General features: G+C 38.7%; 1 protein-coding gene across 2 annotated transcripts in view; it reads left to right on the top strand.

The window, feature by feature from the left end:
- Positions 1-6,036, top strand: part of olfm2a (olfactomedin 2a) — a 40,855-nt gene extending 34,819 nt beyond the window's left edge. For both annotated transcript variants that reach the window (XM_026164621.2, XM_026164620.2), the window contains exons 3-6: positions 317-472; positions 2,123-2,342; positions 3,211-3,317; positions 5,054-6,036. In XM_026164621.2, coding sequence (XP_026020406.1) covers positions 317-472; positions 2,123-2,342; positions 3,211-3,317; positions 5,054-5,728 — 1,158 coding nt within the window. In that variant the 3' untranslated portion in view covers positions 5,729-6,036. The remainder of the gene's footprint in view (positions 1-316; positions 473-2,122; positions 2,343-3,210; positions 3,318-5,053) is intronic.
- The last annotated feature ends 14,388 nt before the right edge of the window (positions 6,037-20,424 follow it).

The following is a 20,424-nucleotide window of genomic DNA, read 5'->3' as shown; positions in this document are numbered from 1 at the left end:
GATGCCTACAGACAAGTAAAGGACAAGTTTATAGACATTTCACATTCACAGCTGAGGCCACAAAGTTTTCAGTTCACCCCACCTGTGTATCTGGAAAACCCATGCCAACCCCAAACTACGAAGGCAGGATTACAGCAGGACTTTTTTTCTTGCCTGACTCATTTACTGCAATTTAAACTAAATAATGAACAACTGCAAAAATGAAACTTACAATAAATGATCTGTGATTGAGGTGTAAAATGAGAAAAAAAAAAACTCCTCCTCTAAGATAACCCGCGATCATTAGTGTCATTGTGGGTTTGTTTTTGTGACGCAGGTTCAGAACATCAGCCAGTCAATGGAGGTGCTGGACCTAAGGACGTACAGGGATCTACAGTATGTCAGAAACACAGAGAGTCTAATGAAAGTGGTAGATGGAAAGCTGAAGGTGGCCTCTGAAAATCCCCGCAGCCTCAATCCAAAGGGCTTTCAGGTAATTGGCTCTGTGTCTCCTCATGTACAGTGTGTGTGTTGGTGTTTATATGTGTGTATATTATTGTCAAGTGAATGCAGACACTGTTGATTTGGCACTGCTCGCCAAACTTATGCATTGCAATCTCTTTTGCTCTTCACAGACAATAAAATTTTGTATGACTCGCGATGCACTGCAGCATAAACATAGGTACACAAATTCATTTCCAGTCTTATATGAGTTCTTTTGTCATGCACAGAGAAATCCAAGTAAATCGCACACTCATGAGTGATTAAATTCTTGGACCTAGAAAAAGTATGGGGTTTTTTTATGGGGGGGAGGGGGGTTGCATTTGTCTCTTTGTATCCATTTGTTCTCTATCTTCAGTGAGCTTACTACTTGATATACTTAACATTCTGCTGTCTGCCTTTAGATAACAGGCACATACATTCACATTTATCTCTACCTTATCTGTCTACAAGCTAGGGCTTAGCTGCCATTATTAGTAAGCCTTTTTGTCTTCCTGTCAGCAGGCTGTCCTACTGGGGTTTTTTAACATTTCTCACACTCTTACAGATATTAGATGGACCATAAAATAGTTTGATTAAAAGATGGCTTGATAAATGATAAGTGTGCTTTACTGCTGGGTCCATACTGCAGCACAAGGACAAGCACGAATGCCTGTGTTTTGCTTTCAGTGTGTTTTATGAAAGCCATTCCAAAGAAGGTAATGAAGATGTTTATAAAATTAACCAATTCATCAGCACTGCCTGAGATGACTAAAATATGCAGAATGAAATGAGTTATATCTTCTGATCTATCTTAATTCAACAAAGAGGGGAAAAAGCTGGATTTGTCCAGACCAGGTTGGCTGATGAATGCGTGCAGCTTAAAGTTGCCGATGGCAGAGTGCGGGAGATTAACGAGAGTGAATTTTCTCTTCTTGAAAAAGTGAAAATGAGATTTATGATGTGGCGCCACAGGGCTGAGAGCTGCTCCATCACCAGATTTACGATAAACCTTAACAAGGAGGAAACAGTCCCTCCTGTGGCGGCCACACTTTATTGATGCGCCCAATTCTCTCTTGAACCCACTTCTCTCCACGTAGGCAGCCAGGTTCTCCTGCAGCTTCCTGTACTCCTACGGACATGTTGTTCTTTTAACTTCTAAACACACGATGAGTCACAGTCCAAGTTTATTTACAACTAGCTCTGCAACTGCAGCAAGTAGGTGAAGTTTCATCACCCAAAACAGATCACAGGCGTTTGGCCAATTTGAATAGTGTTTCTCATATAGGTGGCTTTCCAATCCAAAATATTTTCAAAGGAAGTAAAACTGTATTTACAGACATGGAAAAACAAAATATTTGCTTTTTAAATAGATAAAATATTCCTTTTGTCCTTGAAAGAAGATAAAAGGACATCTAATTTCAGGGTATTGACATAAAATATTAAGAATAGACGTTGTACATCTCATTAAAAATCAAAGGTCTATAGTTTTGAACAGATAAACCAGAACCTAATGGAGACATAAGCTTTATGAACCACAAACACCAAGGGAAGATTGCACTCACTCCCATGTACTGACTATCACAGGGCAGTTGTGTCCCCTATCTTGACTATTCTCTAAGGGTGTAATCCTCTTCCCCCTTTTCTGTGATAACTATCACAGGAGTTAAAAGACAAGGTGACCCAGCTGCTCCCCCTGTTGCCAGTGCTGGAACAGTACAAGACTGATGCCAAGATGATCCTGCGTCTTCGGGAGGAAGTAAGGAATCTGTCCTTGGTGCTTATGGCTATCCAAGAGGAGATGGGGGCCTACGATTATGAGGAGCTGCGACAGAGAGTCCTGCTACTTGAAACCAGACTCCACTCCTGCATGCAGAAACTTGGTATATATGGAAACGATTGTGGGTGTTTGTATGTGGTCATTGTTACCCAATTAAAAATGTATTACCATATATCATTGCAGCATTTAATCAATTTGACAACAGTTGCACAGAACAGAATTAATGATTACACTAGGATCATCGCTGGTCAAAACTCTGTAGCATGTAGTTAACATTTCCACGTTGCTCTGATCTCAAATGATCTGCATAAATTGAGAAAAACTGGCCTAGAAAAATGGAATGAATAATAGATTGCATTTGTGTGTAATATGTTAGCTTAAACTGATGATTTTACAAAAACCCCACACATATAAACTGATGAGTTAACAAAAAAGACTGCAGTTACAGTTTAGCCCTTAGCTAATTTGCGTTTTATTATAGTTTTACATTTGAAAATGAACCAAGAGAATTAAAAAAAAAAAATAATGCTCACTTTTTGAGTACTGGGTAAAAACCAGGACAGTAAAACAACAATGGAAATATAAAAATGATGCCGCAAAGTCAGTCGGTGAACCAGTTTTTGTGTATTACAGATTTCAAAAAGCAAACACAAGATCGCATTGTGGAGAATCACAAATGAAAACAAGACAACAGAAGATGACTGCACAAAATATTTATCTACGCATTTATCTGAGATAATGATACAAATAGTACATTTTCTTAGTGTACAAAAATTTAAACTTCTACAGTGAAAACAATTGAACTGAACAATCTGAACCAAAACAAATGCAATGCCATATTTCAGATGAATTATAAAAGAAAACTAGTGTGATCTGATAGAGAAATCACCTGAGTGCATGTGCGTCTGTGTGGCCTCTTAGGTATGTAGGCATACATGCTTTCTTAATTCTTCTGCCTCTTTGACCTCCAGGCTGTGGGAAGCTCACTGGCGTCAGTAATCCCATCACAGTACGTGCATCAGGGTCAAGGTTCGGCTCCTGGATGACAGATACTATGATACCCAGTTCCGACAACAGAGTGAGTTTCTCAACTGCTGCATTTCACAAATACAGGAACACAGGATTATTATTATTATTATTATTATTATTATTATTGTTGTTGTTATTATTAGGATAACCAAGCAAAGAGGATAACCACAGTCAACCTTCTCAGTGAGGAAAAAAAAGAAGAAAATATGTGTCAGGGCAGTGCCACTATACGGCACTTCAGTGACTGATGCACTGTTTTCCATGAAAATGACTTCTCATGAGCTTTCAAGGGGGAGAGAGAGTGAGAAAAATGGGAATCCAAAGCTGTGCCACTGATGGATAGCGTATCTTTCCCTCCTCCCTGTCTTCCTCTGTCACTACAACTCCAGCTGATTAATCACTTCATCATCAGTGGAGAAATGAATGAGATGTTTGGGCAAAAGTTTTCCAAATCACTTGGGTAATTACCAGGAGTGTGCTCTGGACCCAAATGATATAGTAATGGGTTCAGCTGATCAGACATGACATGCAGTTTTGTACGGCCAGGCACATGGCAAGAAGCAGCAGGAAAGAGACAAGGGAAGAATAATATAGAAGATTAAGGGTGGTCTATGGTGACTGAGATGAAATGGTGGTGTTGGAAAAGTGGAAGACTGCATTATTAGCCATGTGTAGAAGAGAAGGGAAACTGATTAAGTTTAAGAGGAGAGATGAGCTTGGCCTTTTTCTTTCCTGCAATGAATCATAACAGCCTAAATAGGTGTTGTGGACAGAAAAGGTCAATTTTTGTGACTGAATGTCCTGATCTTTGTCTTTAATCACCTGGCTCAATCACTTCAATCTCTCCGAGTATTAATAGGCAGATACATCAGCAATGCCACATTAAGATCCGCAGCAATAATCATAATCATTCTGGGGAAATTTCATTGTTGCTCATGAGCCAAAGGCAAAGGAGGAAAAAATCGGAATGTGCAAGAGCTTTGCTTTACTCAATTTCTGTCTCCTATTCTATTCTAGAGACCCAAATTAGCAGGCATAGGAGAAACAACGCTTAATGCTCTATAATCTCCCCTCCTACATAATTCAGCCGCTGTGTCTCTTCACCATCAGCTCCTCCCATACCCTTCCTTTCTCCTCTGTGCATTTGAAAATACTTACTCTACAATGGAGAAGCAAGCAAAAGTGGGACAAGAAAGAAAAATTGCAGTAAGAGAATCAGAAAAAGCAGTAGATCGTAGCAAAGCTTTCCTTCAAATGTTCAAGAGAAAAATAACCATCTAAGCCAACTGCAGTTTAATTGAATCAATTAAAAGCTGAACTGTGCCTCAGTGAGAGCACTGAGGGAATGAGATGGGAAATGCAGCCAGAGAGGGGCCATGTCAGTGGAGAGATCCGCTGAGAGTGCTTGAGGAAAAAGATAGAGTTGCTAAATGGATTGATTTTCTGTAAATGTGGACTGGAAAGGGCAAGGAGCACAAGCAGTGGTTGACTGCAAAGCGCAGGCAACATCTTCACTCCCACATGCCTGGCAGATCAGTAGCTCTGCACACACATCGATGCATGCACAACTCAGAGAATCGATATACACACACACTCAAACAAGCACACTAAACATTCTTATTTTAGGCCATTGCAGCTACTGATAATGAACTGTGACTTACATTTTCTTACAGAAAGGTCAAGTTTAACACAACAATATTTTTCTCCAGTAATCTTGAGACCTTCTCATTAACTTATTTTTCTGACCTTTTTTTCCGATGTTATTCATTTTTCCTTTTTCCACAGGTGTGGTCCATGGACGGTTACTTCAAGGGACGTCGGGTCCTGGAATATCGCACAATGAATGATTTCATGAAGGGCCAGAACTTTGTGCAACACTTGCTGCCACACCCTTGGGCTGGCACTGGTCATGTGGTCTACAATGGTTCACTGTACTACAACAAGTACCAGAGCAACATTATCATCAAGTACCACTTCCGTTCTCGAAGTGTGCTGGTGCAGCGCAGTTTGAGTGGGGCCGGCTATAACAACACTTTTCCCTACTCCTGGGGTGGCTCCTCTGACATCGACCTGATGGCGGACGAGAATGGCCTATGGGCTGTTTACACCACCATCCCTAATGCTGGAAACATTGTCATCAGCCGCCTGGAGCCTCAGAGTCTGGAGGTGCTGCAGACTTGGGACACAGGCTTTCCTAAGCGCAGTGCTGGAGAGTCTTTTATGATCTGCGGCACACTATATGTCACCAACTCCCACCTGGCTGGTGCCAAGATCTATTTTGCTTATTACACCAACACATCAAGCTATGAGTACACAGACATCCCCTTCCACAATCAATACTCCCATATTTCCATGATGGACTATAACCCCAGGGAGAGGGTCCTTTATACCTGGAACAACGGACACCAGGTGCTGTACAATGTCACACTCTTCCAGGTTATTAAGACTTCTGGAGACTGAGGACCCTCAGACTGACTGATTTAAAAAATGCTGTGATTATTGTTCTGGGGTGTCAGAGGTGGGGGGCACAGACTATGGGAGGTGTGGGTTGGGGGCTTTAATGTATGGGTATAGGCTTGGATTTTTTTTTTTTAAATGAATTTCAAACTTCATAGAGTGCTATTACTCACATTCTCAAAAAACCATCCGACAGTAAGGTCGGCAAAGATACAAAGACTGAGCGCTTCTCTCTCTTTTTTTCTTTCTGTGATGAGTAAGCATGGTTCTTTTTATTTGTGATGATAAATAAATATCCTCTTTACCATTTATGCTTTTGTATTTCATTGTCACTTTGATTTCAAAAACCTTAGATGAATTTTTGGAAGAGGTGAAAAATCTGTCTGAAAATGTGGTTTCAAACGTGAAAGGCTCAAATAGGAGTAACATTTCCTTTGTCTGTGTTGTTAATGTTCCTGTTATTTCCTTGAAGCCTAGCTCAGACAGATACAAAGCACAAAAGATGCATTTAGAATAATATTGAAGCTATTTTTCTAGCCTGAAATACTTAAACACACAAAATATGCCAAATGATACCATTTTAAACCAATTAAAATAATGCAATAATTATATCTACTCTATTCTACCAAATCACAAGATGATGAAAGGACAGCATGAGAATACTGACAAGACCATTTCTAAGGTTGCATTAAATTATAGGTCTGGAAAAATCACCAAAGATTTTCCATCTGAAAACAACAGAGCACAGCACTCTGTGAACGCAGGATAATAAAATTCAAACAGCGTTGAATTTAACTGCAACGGCAACCACTTACATTTCATTTTACCAAGGTGAATTGAAAGTGCAAGCAAAACATCTGATAAAAAGAGCAGATGGTGGTGCAAAGGGTCGAGAAGAATCCACAGCAAATGAAAGACAGAATGTAAAAGGTATTACATTAGAGATGACACTTCTTTGTTATTGCTGCTTGTCAGGCTCCAATCTGCTTTAATCTTGTTAGTCCCACAGCTCCTCTCAGATGCTTTCTGCAGAAAAATGATAAAATGCAAACCACACAGTAGCACACGGCTCGCAGCTTTGTCATTATTTACCACTGAAATATTTCAGAAGCCATACTGGCATTTTGTGCTGCATGGAGGAGACAACAGCCCGCTGTGCTTCATTTCTGTGCTTTCATCTATAAGGTTTGTGCATGCTTTGCAGGGGTTGTAACATAAAATAATATCGTAGATTCAACTTTTCTGTTCTTTGTAGTAACCATGGTGGATTTATCCTAGATGACCTTTCTATCAATAAGTGCTACGCTGAAGAGAACCCCAATGAGTTCATACACAGTAGCAGCTGACATTTAAAGCACAATGCAATAAAAAAAAAGGTACAAAGCATCTAACAGCATCAAACAGAAACAGTATTGACTGGGAAAAATAAAGGTTTTGGAGCTACCACAATATTACTTCACATGTAAAAGTAACTGGTTAACAAAGAAACAGATAAAAGTTAACAGAGACTGAATGTGCTCTTAACACAGGTCCACCACTCACTGCTCTCCCACTGCCCACACACACACACGCAACTGGTTTTAAAAAGCAGTGCAGCACATCCTGAATTTGCAAGAATATATACAACAGACCAAGACATCACCTATAGTATAAATAGAATTTCACCTTTTAAAAAACTTTATAGTTTATAGTTTCATAAGCACAAAATAGTATTTGAAGTTAGGCGTGACTGATTATGGCCATGAGTGGTAAAGACAGGACTGCATTTTCAAGCTAGCAAACGTTCTTGCTTTCTTCTTAACATAAAGAAAGCAAGGAAATAGTGACCCATACTAAACAGACAAATAAAGCCATGAGACTGGAAACAGGCACTCCTCTGAGAAATGTGAATGGAATATTTATCCATTCCACAAAATATGACATTTTTTAAGCAGTGGGTTTTTTTTTTTATTAATGTTTCTTCAAAAGAAACAGAGTTCAAAACAGATAAGAATCAAAAGAGAGCTTTGCAAGGACCAACATATGTGCTGTTGTGCCACCCAGTTCTCACACTTAGTGCCAGTAGGTGTGGCAATAACAAAGACAGAGATCAGGGGTATAAAGAATAGCACCAAATCATTATGTGGTGACCCCATTTGAGTATTGTATCATCACATCTGTGTCAGTCTAGATCATCTTCAGCTAAGGCCAGTTTGTCAGAGCACAAACCCCTGCTGCCAAGCAACAGTACTTATGTGCCATCTTTCCTCAGGATCATCTTAAGGATAAAAGACAGTAGGCTGAAAAAGGTGGTTGTGATTCAGGGCGTGTAAAAATGTACTGTAGTAAAAATTCAGAAGCGACATGTCAAATGTTTTTAAAAAATATATATGAGGGAAAAATATATTATAAGTTAGAGCAAGAGGTATTAGTTGAATAGATAAATTGAATTTAAAAAATAATAATTAGTGAAAGATGGTGATTTTGTGCTTATTAGCTAAATAAGTGTTTTTATTGTTCTATCAGAGTATGATGAATACAGTATGATGAATAAAGTGTGGATTCTCAGATTTAATATCTGAACAAAAATATTTCATCAACCCCTGTGAAACAGTTTTCTATTTGCAAGGCCTTCAATGAATTAATCATAAAAAATGCAAGCAATGACGCATGAAGTCTTAAACTCATGAATATCACCAACGTGTGATTTTCCTTCTTTCTGGTTATATGCGTAGCCTTTATATCAGTTATCTTCAGTTTTTATTTGTGTGTTAATCTTTCTACCTTTAGTTTTTTCTTCAGTAAAATGCTTGTTCAGTCAGGATGAGATTAGGGAACTAACTTAGCTACTGAAGAATATTGCACTTTCTAGCTTTATAATACTCCCTGCATTGCTTTAGTAGCATTTTGGGTGATTTTCTATGTGTAATGAGAAGAACTTTACTGGATTTTTGCTAAAGTGAAAAGCAGCTCTACACACTTCAGAATGTGTTCTGTTTAATTATGAATTAACACTAGTGACGCAGTGCTGACAAAAACTACAAATGTATGTGCATTACACCACATTTTGCAGGGGATCTTGTATTAATTCAAATTACATGCCATTCCAAAAGTGCAATGGAAGCAGAGATTGACCCTTCGTTGATTGTGGATGAGAAGGCACAGTACAGTTTATATTTAGCATTTAAGCTATGCCTTTATTGCTCCTCAAGCATGGGATACTGTCATGGAGTGATTATGATATAACAGAAGCATAAGAATTGACACATGTGCAACAGTACAAGGAAAAATCTTACGCAAAGCAAAAAACAGAATTTGTAAATTAGTACACGTTTAACAAGCTTGAAAGCATCTGGTATACTTTATTCTTCAACACAGCCTGAACAAAGCTCTTGGGCAGCTTTGTTGTAATTTCCTTAAGTAGTCATCTCGTTGGAATGTCCTTCAGGCTTCTTGAAGGATATTCAGAGTTCTTCTTTGAATGTTGGCTGCCTTTTGTTCTATTCTCTGTCAAGATGATCCTCACACGGCTTCAGTAATGTTGAGGTCCGGGCTCTGGGGAGACCACTGCATAGTTGATACTGTTCCATTGTGCATCTATCCAGGTATGCTTGTGCTGCATTGTCAGTTTGTTCAGGATTGTTGTTGTGCTGAAAAAAGAAGCCACTGCCAATCAGACAACGTGTTTGTGGATTAAAGTCTGATCCATAATGACCTTTTACCAGACCTCCTCTGTACATGTTGATGATGATCTGAAACAAAATCTTCCCATTTGGATTCATTGCTAAGCTTTTTTGGCTAAAAGCTATTTGGGAATCACATTGTTGATACAAAAATGCTATTTTATGACTGTCAGACTGTGATGTCTTTGACACTTCCTTTGAGTGATACATAGGTCAGCGTTAAAACAGTTTAACAAACAAAACACAATCCTCTTAAATGTCCTCAAATAAAAGGGCAGGACTGACAATCAGTATAATAAGTGAACCAATATTCAAGACCACTTTAAAATATTACAAGAACGTCTGCCTCATTGGAGGTGAAACATAAAGAAAGAAGTGCTGTACTGCACAGTACTGTAAATTGAATGATTGAATAAAATCATTTACCACCAATTTAAACTGTGGATTTAATTTAAAAATTCATAGTGACAATGTTTCAGATGTTAAATTGGGATTAGGGTTAAATTAATGGTTAAAATGTTTGAAATGACTTGCTGTGTTATTATTTCATCATTCCAGGCTGGACAGCAAAGTATAATTTTACAGCAAAGTTGTTGATTCATGTCATTTGTGGTAAAGTATGAAAGAAAGTTCATGTGGAAAGACCTTTAGCTATTTCTGCAGTTGCATTTTTCATTGTTGTTGGAGTCAGCTGTGACTTTGCACATTTTCTCATGGTGCAAAGTCACAGCTACAGGACCCCAGGAAAAACAAAACAACAAACTTTAAAATTAAAGTTTGCATGAATAATAACCAAGACAGAACGTATTAACCTACAGAAATCTCTCAGCATGAGCAGCTTCCATTAATGGAGAGCTGAAATCTAAAAAGAACAATAGGCGACAGAGTGGCTTTGCCGGTTTGATTTCCTTAAAGTGGTTATGAACATGCATTCGCACATGCAGTCGGACTGATTGAGTGCAGGTGGCAGCGACAGAACTGGCTTGATAGAGTGCATGGGGTGAGATTCATCGGCAGGAGCGGAGCTACAGAACAGCTCGAGAATTAAGAAGCAAAGCCAGTTCCAGTTTAATCACGCACCCATCCTCGAGAAGAAGGGTTTGTTTTGATGGAAACACAATCATCTTTGTGAGTGCAGCTGGTCCTGAGACACTCCTCTTTGATTAAACTTGAGAGTACATTTGCTTTCTGTCCCTTCTACTCATACAGTAGGTCATGCAGCAACTTCTGTCCTCTGAAAGGAAAACTTGCAAATCACCCCAGCCTTGTTTTATGCATCCTTTCACTGTAACCTTTTACATCACCTTCCTCATTAATTGTGCCCTCAGCCACACTTGGAACAACACCCCACCTCTTGTTCAGATTCACAGTAAACATTTCCTCTACACCCTGCCCCTTGAGGTGACACAGAAACGCTATGAACAGGGCTTTGAACATTTGTTTCCTCATGATTAAACATAACTTGCACTCAGTTTCCTAATTTTTTTCCACACTCCATATTCATGTTTGAACTCTAAAGGCAAGCAAAGGTGCCGGGGTGTCGAGATGGAATAATGGGTTAGCTGGAGAAGACGCTAATTTACTCTACTCACCTCTTTGGAGAACCTTCCTCATTAATGTCCTCTTTAATTGTGTTTTAAACTTCCATTGATTCAGCACTTGCATCCCTAATCTCATTAGGTGCTGTTTTATGAAGGAAGGACAGTAGATCCATTCTGGGCTGCAACCACGGGCGATTCCATTTTATAACCTGATGCACTCCTCGCTGAGGCAGTAAAGGTTTACCCTTGAACTGATTTTTTTTTTATGTCTCTTTCCGTAATTACAGTAAGATGCTATTGGAGAAAAGAGATGAAATTTTAGCTCTGGTGTGCCAGAAGGGAAAAGAAGTCAGGATACATAAATACAAACATCACAATGTAGCCACAAGCTGAGCAATAACAGGCTGGTAAGTCAATATAACTGAAAAAAGAAACTTTTAGAAAAAGGAAAACACTTTTCACCAGCTAAAAAAATGAAAGATGCTAAAGGAGCCACAAATCACATCCATATACAAAGGGAATTATTATATTACTTTTTCACCAGGTGGATTAAAATTGCAAAGCTTTTAATGTACATATATTTCTCTTAATAAGTCACGATCACTGTCTAAATTAGATAGCAAATCTATTGTAATCAGGCCCACTGATGCACATATTGTAAGTCTCATATAAGCTATTTGCAGTTTTAGGATCGTGGAGTTAACTGGTTCACTGTTGCAGCTTCACATTAGTAGTATTTAACTGGTGAAATATGCATTGGCTTTTATTATGAATTTTACCAAGAAAATACAAGGTCATTGTTTGCAAATTTAGCGTGTTTTCCTGTAGTGAGTCTGCCAATCAACAAAACTGTAATGTCTTACAGCAAATTAGTTTTTCTTCCATTACTCCATGTAATGTTTAAGAGTCTTTTATGAAGAGCTTCAGGCAACAGGCTTTTTGAGCAAAGGTCACTCTCCCCCAAACTGTGTTTTTCAGACTCATTCCACATGCAGCATTAAATCCCAGAATGATGGAAAAAAAGGCCAATCTTTGTCTGCTTCATCCATTAAAGTGACAACACTTTGTTTTGCAGGTCCCAGAATTTATGATTAGTAGTATTAAACTGCATTTGCTTTTACCGCTGATAACTGCAGGTGACCCTGCTCTGTGATGTTTTAAGAGAGAGGGAACTTTTTGTTTAAATGGGCCATCAGTAATTGTGGAGGGCAGAATTTTACAAAAATATTTCAGTCATTCTATTCAGTTGATATTTTTTGTCATGCATGTTGTTTGAAAGTTTTTGTAGTTCTTCAAAATTGTTCAAAGTTAGCCAAATTGGATAGAGAGGCTCTAGCCTCTTGGTCACTGCAAGCCTCACAGTTTTCACTCCTCAACAGTATCCTGTTCTTGAGGAGCAACAAAAGCATATTTTAAAAGCTAAAAATAGCCTCTGTACATAATCTGTATTCACATCGACCATCATCAGTTGCCTGGAATAGCACAATAGAGCCACTCCTATCTGCAATGCCAAGTTTCCTAAACATATACCACTGAACATCATAGCCAAATACGTAAACTTTCATTCTATACCCCCAAAGGATTTTACTCCTTATGTTCTGAGAGTTGAGAATTCTCCCTGCAAGATTTGTGCCCAGCACTTCAAAACCCTGTCATTATAGAGTACTTTGAGTAAGCTAATGACAAAACAAAAAAAAAACAATTCTCAATTTAAAAATAATACGTAAAATGTGGAAAACCTGAAAGTTTGAAGACTTCCTGAATCCTTCTGCTTACTTTAATAAAGTATGTGTAGCTTGTAGATACTGCAGGTGGTATCAGTATCTGCTCATTTGGTATTTCCTCAGCTAGGCCTATCAAACCTACATTGGTCTCTGACAGATACTGGATAATGTTTTTGCTTAGAATCACTGCAGAATAGTTGCAGTTTCAGGCAACCTGCTGGAACTGACGATTGCTGATGTCAATGCAGAATATCTACAGCATTTATATTTAGCAGCTAAGCTTTTATTTTGTTGCTGCCCAAGTACGGGAAACTGTCGAGGAATGATTATGATATTACAGAAATTCTCTTAAGCTTACATATTAGTGCTTCTGGTGGAGGTGAGTTTGAAGAAAGAAATCAGTTTCAGACTTGGTGCAAACAGTATGGGCACTTTCCTCTCAAAGCATTGCTCTATCAGGCCTGCAGTGTTCAAAACATGAAGGGATAACTGATATCCTTTTGAACATTATAAGGAGCTATTTTGAATAAATTCTCATTCTAAGGCACCAGCACAGACCAAAAGCTTTCATAAATTGCTTATAAAGTGTTACTAAAACATGAATCACTGGATATTTTCTCTGTTACGCAGGTTAAGCACTGCTTAGCCTACTTAAGTCAAGAAACCTCCCAGACTCTGAACATAACTTCAAAGCAGGATAATAGTCATAATGAGTGTTTTTAAACAATTTTTGTGTGTGTGTGTGTGTGTGTGTGTGTGTGTGTGTGTGTGTGTGTGTGTGTGTGTGTGTGTGTGTGTGTGTGTGTGTGTCCAATTCAGCTCATTTGAAATATTGCCCATTTAAAAAACTGCAGAGAAGATGGCAACATTTCTATTTTGATTCAGGAAGTATTATATTAAACATGTAAAGAATGGAAGTGGAGCTGTTATCAGCTAAAGATCTGAATCATTCTCACTTTTACAGCTTGCTAATTAACCAGGAAAATTCACAATATTGCCTTTGTTTTCTTTCTTTGGATTATGACAATTTGTTTGTAGTGCCAATAGACTCACTGCAAACTGAACTGAGAAATAGTGTTGAAATTGCAGTTATTTTCAGATATCAGACAGGCTTTATTTAATCTGTTTGGTAAATGGATGGTTCACAAATGAGAGCATTTTCAAAATTTACTTTTTTGCATTAAACCAGCGGGAAACATTTTGACATGTGTTTAGTAAGTTATTATGTTTTAGTTTAGCGTTAATTGGTCCGACCTACTTAACACCATTGGGTTGTATCCCATTACCAAAATCAGTATAGGTAGGAGGTTTGTAATCTTATAAATGGGGGGAAAAACGCTCAGGTTTGTTTACTAGTATTTTTCACTGGCTGGAAGCTAATATTTAAACTGGATGGATGTGTTTATTAAAGTAGTTTCTGTTTTCAGACAGGGTGCAGATATATGAAACATGCTCAGAAATGCAGGGCTGCTCATGAGCAGCAATAGAATACAGGAAACATCAAATATGGCAGGCTAAATAAGAAAGTTCAGGCAAGGAAAGTAAAATGTTGTGAAGGAGACAGAGTGACATACAAAGTGAAATCTAGGTTAAGTGGGAAGACTGTCAGAGACCAGGCCTCATGTACTGTATGTCACGGAAATGAGATGCTGTTCTCTCCCCAGAAGATCAAAAGATCTGTCTGAAGAGACAGAACTTTTTCCTCTTTCCTCTCTGTTCTGTGGCAAATTACAGTTTTTAAAAAGAAGAAAAAAATGTGATCCATCAAAAAACACCAGAGCATGGCCATGAGACCTCCTTTTTATAAAAACCTGTAGTTGTAAGCCACAAATATACAGAACTATAGCTGGATCAAAGTGCTCCATTTCCAGGACCTCGCTCTTGTAAACTGGACTTCATAGGTTAATTTTTTTTAAAGTTAAATAGTTTTAATTGTGAATCAGAACAAGTTTGTCTCTATATGCATTATATTTGCTCTGTATTTTTTTTTCATAGTAGATACATGAACTAATATATTTTGACTTTGTGTGAAATACTACCAACTCACAACAGAACCTGTTGTTTTTAATTCACACCTGCCCCAACAGATGATTACAGATGACTTGCCTTCAGAGCAATCCATCTGACTGAACATCAGAGCAACACAATTATTACAAACATGCACAACATCTTGTACACACAAAGCACAATTTGACATTTTGACCTTGTGACATCTTTGTACTATAATACATGTCTCCTCTATTGGAGCATAAAACAATTTAGACAACAGCCTCTTTAAACCACTGAATACATTGTAAAGGTAAATATAATTCAGATGAGGAATTTTGTCAATGTGATGTAAACAAGATTAGTTCTCTTCACATAATTCATAAATTAACTATTATGGTTTGTGCAAGGAACTCAAAGGCAGGACGCGCTGGAGTTCAGTGTTTGTGATTTTAATGAACACATTCTAATTTACAATCCGTGAGTATTTACAGTAACTCAGAAAGATAAACAGCTACAAACAATGGAAGTTTTGAGTTTGATTTCCTTGCAGGTTAAAGTCCAGTTACCACCAAGCAAGCAAAGCTTCATTATTAAAAGAGCTGAGTTACATTACTGTATTTGTGTGGTCCAACAATACAGGAAAACTGGGGTTATATACTGTTGATAACTGTAGATGAACATCAGGTGGTTCAACACCTGAGAGAATGGCGAGACCATAACACAAGCATGATCTGATTCTCAGTAATATACGCACAAAAAATAAAATTATAATTTACAATTAGATACACAACATATATGACATATTATTGGATGTAGAGATTTTATGCTCTGGTGTTATTTTTTTATGTACGTTGCTGATTTTTTGATCCTTTATGTTTTGAGCACTATTGGTAGCTGCAAGTTACATCTGCTTGTTTGTAATACTACCATTTCTCAGCTCAAAATAGATATGTGGGAATTTGATTTTTTTTTACTCCTTATACGATCAGGATTAGCTGAAAATTTATTGTAAATCTCAAGTAATAGTTGGATTTACAATTATTAAAAATGTCATGACCCTTAAAAACTACATTTATATTGCTCTAATTGTGGCTGAGGTGTTATTGGTTGCCTCTTTAAATAGCGAATCTTTTTCTCGTGCCATTTTCTCTCTCCCTCTCTTCCTATCTCCCTCGCTCTGCCCGCAGTCTGTGTGTGTGTGTGTGTGTGTGTGTGTGTGTGTGTGTGTGTGTGTGTGTGTGTGTGTGTGTGTGTGTGTGTGTGTGTGTGTGTGTGTGTGTGTGCTGAATTTTCCTCCAGGTTGAGAAACATGTGAGTTCATATTGTTCCCATATAACTGTTGTATAATTCATGTATTTACAGAATATGTATTCAGTTCCAAACATCCAATAAATCTTCATAATGCACACACATTCATAAAATGATTTCCCAGTATTTCCCCACACATCCATTAAAACATAATCTATGTGTCCATGGACAGACTTCTGTCCCGAAGTTTGACATTTAATAACAGTTTAAGTATTCATTTATGTGGAGGAGCACAAAGGACTCAGAGTGTATTCACTGAAGAAAGAAATCCATGAGGGTGGTTTCGTACTGGTGTAATTATTTCTCTTCAGCTTGCATTTGAAAGAAAATCCCACAAACAAAATACCTGTTTTTTTTTATAAATAAATATGCAGAGGCATTACAAAGTTTCCACCAGGGAATTGCTGCCTTTTCCTGCCTCCATTGCGGCACAACAGGGCCCTATCCTGACACCTCCAGAGCAGCACAAAGTAAAGGTAATTAAAAAACAGTCGCCTCAGCCCCACCCATCCGTAAACATTGCAGACTGCAACCATTGTGCCACATTAATATGCAAATTGGAGAAAGGGCTGCAATCAGGGTGCTTTACTGATCCAGTTATTAAATCAAATTTCCCCCAAACAGGCATCAGGAGCTGCTGAGGTAGTGAATGGGTTTTCCCTCTTTCTGCGCATAGTAATGAGCCTTTATCAATTTTACATTCATCACGGGGGTAGGGGAGATGGAGAAGGCGGTGCATGATGGCACCACCTCCCCTGTGGCAGGCCACCTCGCTCTGCAGTGGCAGTCATTCGCAGGGTAGTCCATCAGTACAGCAGCCATTGGACACAAGGGTACCAGGATCATCATATCATCTTGCCTCTCTCTCCTCTCAGTTCTTCTGGGACCGCATGCACAGCTACACACCGAGATGACATGATCGAATTTTTCAACGGCATCAACAGGTGATGTTACACAGCAGCCAGAATGCTGCAGTCTCCAAGGAACTGCAGTGTCAAACCACTAAATTTGCTGGTGATTGTAGCAGACTGCAATTCGGTGTGAATTACAAACAAATACACCATGTGAGTTGAACACAGCATGTGAATGGACACTGACACAAAAAGTAGTCTCACTGGTGAGGCAGTGACACTTTGCTAGAGAAAATGAAGACGACAGGTTACTGTTGTTTCTTATGGCAAATGTGCACACACTGATAAAATGATCTTCCTTCAAACTCGTCTTCCTCAATATAAAAACACTGGCTTACAACAATCAAATCAGCGAAGATGAGAGCAGGTGAAATGACGGCTTCCTCCTGGGAGACGTGTGGGAACAATTGGATTGTTTCTCTTACGTGCCTTCTTTTATTTGTATCTGAAGTGACCTTGGGCAAAGACTAGAGTGTGGGGACATTAGCAAACCAGCAAGTATTGTTATAGCAATTACTAGGAAATCACTGGGCCACGGGGAGCAATTATGTGCTTTGTGTTTACAATCCAGCATAGGAGAGCGATGGGAGAAAAAAATGAAGAAGAGCAGGCACTGAAAAAATTGGGCTGTGGGCAAGTAGGAAAGCAAGAGCGCAGAATGAGGTAATAAAAAAGCAGTGTGCAGTGGCAGAAATGGGAGGAAGTCGGCAGTCAGGTGTGTGAGAGGATGGTGAGGAGGAAAGAAGAGGTATTTGAATGGTAGTGAAGTGGACACAGTGAAGTGTAAGTGTAACAACAGTAAGAGAGAAAAGTGGAGGGACAAAATAGCAAGTGACTCTAGAGTTTCTAGAGCCTGTGATAGCTTGGATTTCTTATACAGCATCTTGGTCCTTTGAGGCATAAATTTCAACTGTTTCTGTGTCACCATTGTAGCTGCGTACACTGCCAGATGTGAGCGGTAACGAGCTGGCCTGGCGACATGGTCAGGCTGAGTCTGGGGTTTGGCTGATAAGAATGACGGGGAGGAGGTCACTGAGCTCACTGTATTGAGACATAACCGTCGGTCAATTCAATTTCCTTAAGGACACAGGAGTCCAAGCTGCAATCAGAACATTTCATATCACAGTCAGGCTCCTCTTGCCCTTTCCCACAATCTCAGCAGAGAGGAGTTGGAGAAAGGAAGAATAATGAGAGAGGGAAAGAAAGAAAATAGGGGAAAAGTGTCAGAAGATAATTGTCGGGATGGGTGGGAAGTTTAGAGGTTACTGCAGTGGCCCAGAAAGTCTTAATTTCCTGTCAGCGTTATTCTAACCAGTTATTAAGCTCTAGCTGATCTCAAGAGGAAACGAAGGGAGGAACATCAGAGAACACGTTCACAAACAAATTCAGTAAAGCCTGAGTGCTCAGACAAAAAGGCTAACACTGTCGGGATGTCGGGATCTGTAAAAGAGAAGAATCGGTCTCTCCCCAGCGCTTTAATCTTTCATATCAGTGTGTGCTTGACTTTCAGAGGAGAGGAGGAGCAGTATACATACAGGCCACCCAGAGGATCAAACAGCATGCTGACTGCAACAGAGGATTCTGCAACAAAGACACCAAACCACCCTCAGATGCAGATAAAGAAAGAGTGGAGGATGACTAGGAAGAGCTGAGGCAAGGACGACGTATACAAAGCAGAAATCTAAAATTGACTGGAGACTTTTAGGATGCCTGTGGACACCCACAGACCTGAAACAAAATCAAAGATGTAAAGTTTTCATCATCTGCCTACTTAAAAACATGACCAAAATGTAGCCTTGTTTAAACTCCCAATTTTAGACAAACTTCACTTGAAATCTTTCAAATGGTCAAGCCTTTTTGTACTGATTCAGATGGTGTAATGAACCTTAGGACTAGGGCAGGGCAATATAGCCAAAAATATTTATCACGATATATATTTGAAAATTTGCGATAACGATATAACTGACGATATAATTAACGCGAGACAAAATACTTTACAACTCCACAACTTTATTAGTGCAAAAAAAAAATCCCCCATCGATGTATTTTCACTTAAACTAGCAGCTGGTTTTTTATGTGCATTAAAGTTATATAAAACATTTACAGTGCAAATGCAAATTCCTTGCTGACAGTTTAACCAAAAGGCATTTCCAGTGGAAATTGGCCGACATATCCTCAGCATAACCATGTATAATATCCAAAACTTAAAAAGAGGTTATACACACACAATACGGTAATATTATGTTGAAGCACAGTACATATTACTTTGCGAGGCTCTTGACTCTGGTAGCCGTAATGCTCCAACAATCCATCAAGCGGTGCGACTTTGTAGCTTAGCAAAGTCGTACTAAAATATTTTTTGACAGATTTTTGAGCACCGTGTACCACATAAAATCGGTTCGGTAATAACGATGGATATGTGCTTTGGTGTGAATCTGATGGACGAAAGCCAAACCAGTTCCACACCACTGAAGTTGCACCATTTTTATAAACCAATTCTGGTTCATCTGTTTCATTTAACAATCTGCTTTCGCCCTTCTCATTCTCCGTCGCCGCCATGCTTTTTCCGCCATGTGCGTATGAAAACAAAGGCAGTGCACACGCTTGTTTTGCCCATATTCTATCGCAATATTTCATTTTCTTATCATTGCCTAACATTATACCGGTATTACCGTGAACGGTATGATATGGCCCAGCCCTGCTTAGGACCACATTGCTATATGGGGTAACATTATGACTCATTTAAGCAGGGCTGAAGCAAAGAATCAGGATCATATCTCTCTAAACAATGAAGATATTGAAAAAAATTGATTCGTAATTTATTCACAGCAGAAAATGAAGTGTCTGAGTGTTGATTTGCTGACAACAAGAAAACCCAAGTCCGTACTGTGCCTGAACAATCACATACCATCACATATTAAAACAATGTGAGAGTTGATATTTAGTGAACAAGGGAAAATGACATAGTGTGCCCTTATTTTTCAATTATCTCAGTCTTATAGTAGTTTGTCTAACTGTATTTGCATAGATTAAATGGTGTGTGGGGGTGTGTGTATGTGTTTGTGTAAGAGGTAGGAAAAGAGGTTTGACTGGAGTAAGATTAAACCAGTTTGCTGTTACAATGGGCATTGTGTAAACATTTAAAAAAGAGAAATAACTTAATAAATACAACTGTTAGCTTTATTCATATGTAATCTCAATATTAGATGCTGTATTTGTATTTTTTGTCTGAGGAAAAATAATAGATGCTTAGGAGTCACGTTAACCCCTGTAGTCACTGGACTTACACCTCTGAAAACACTGAGTATGTGACCACCATTGAAATCGGTTTGTCAACAGTGAATCGTTTTAATTGACACTGGAAGTTTTCCTTTTCCGCCAAAAGTTTTTTGTTTTGTTTTATTTTTATCATTATTACAAACTGCATTAACCCAGACAGAAAAAAGAGCAAACAACAGAGAAAAAAAACAACAAAGCAGTCCTCCCAATCCAAACATGACAATCCACATCCACAAGTACAGGAAACAAAATACCCAGGCTCGCATAACAAAATCCCCATGTCAA

Source organism: Astatotilapia calliptera, chromosome 4 (genome assembly GCF_964374335.1).
Source record: "Astatotilapia calliptera chromosome 4, fAstCal68.1, whole genome shotgun sequence".
NCBI lineage: Eukaryota > Metazoa > Chordata > Actinopteri > Cichliformes > Cichlidae > Astatotilapia > Astatotilapia calliptera.
This window is presented reverse-complemented; position numbering and strand designations above follow the sequence as displayed.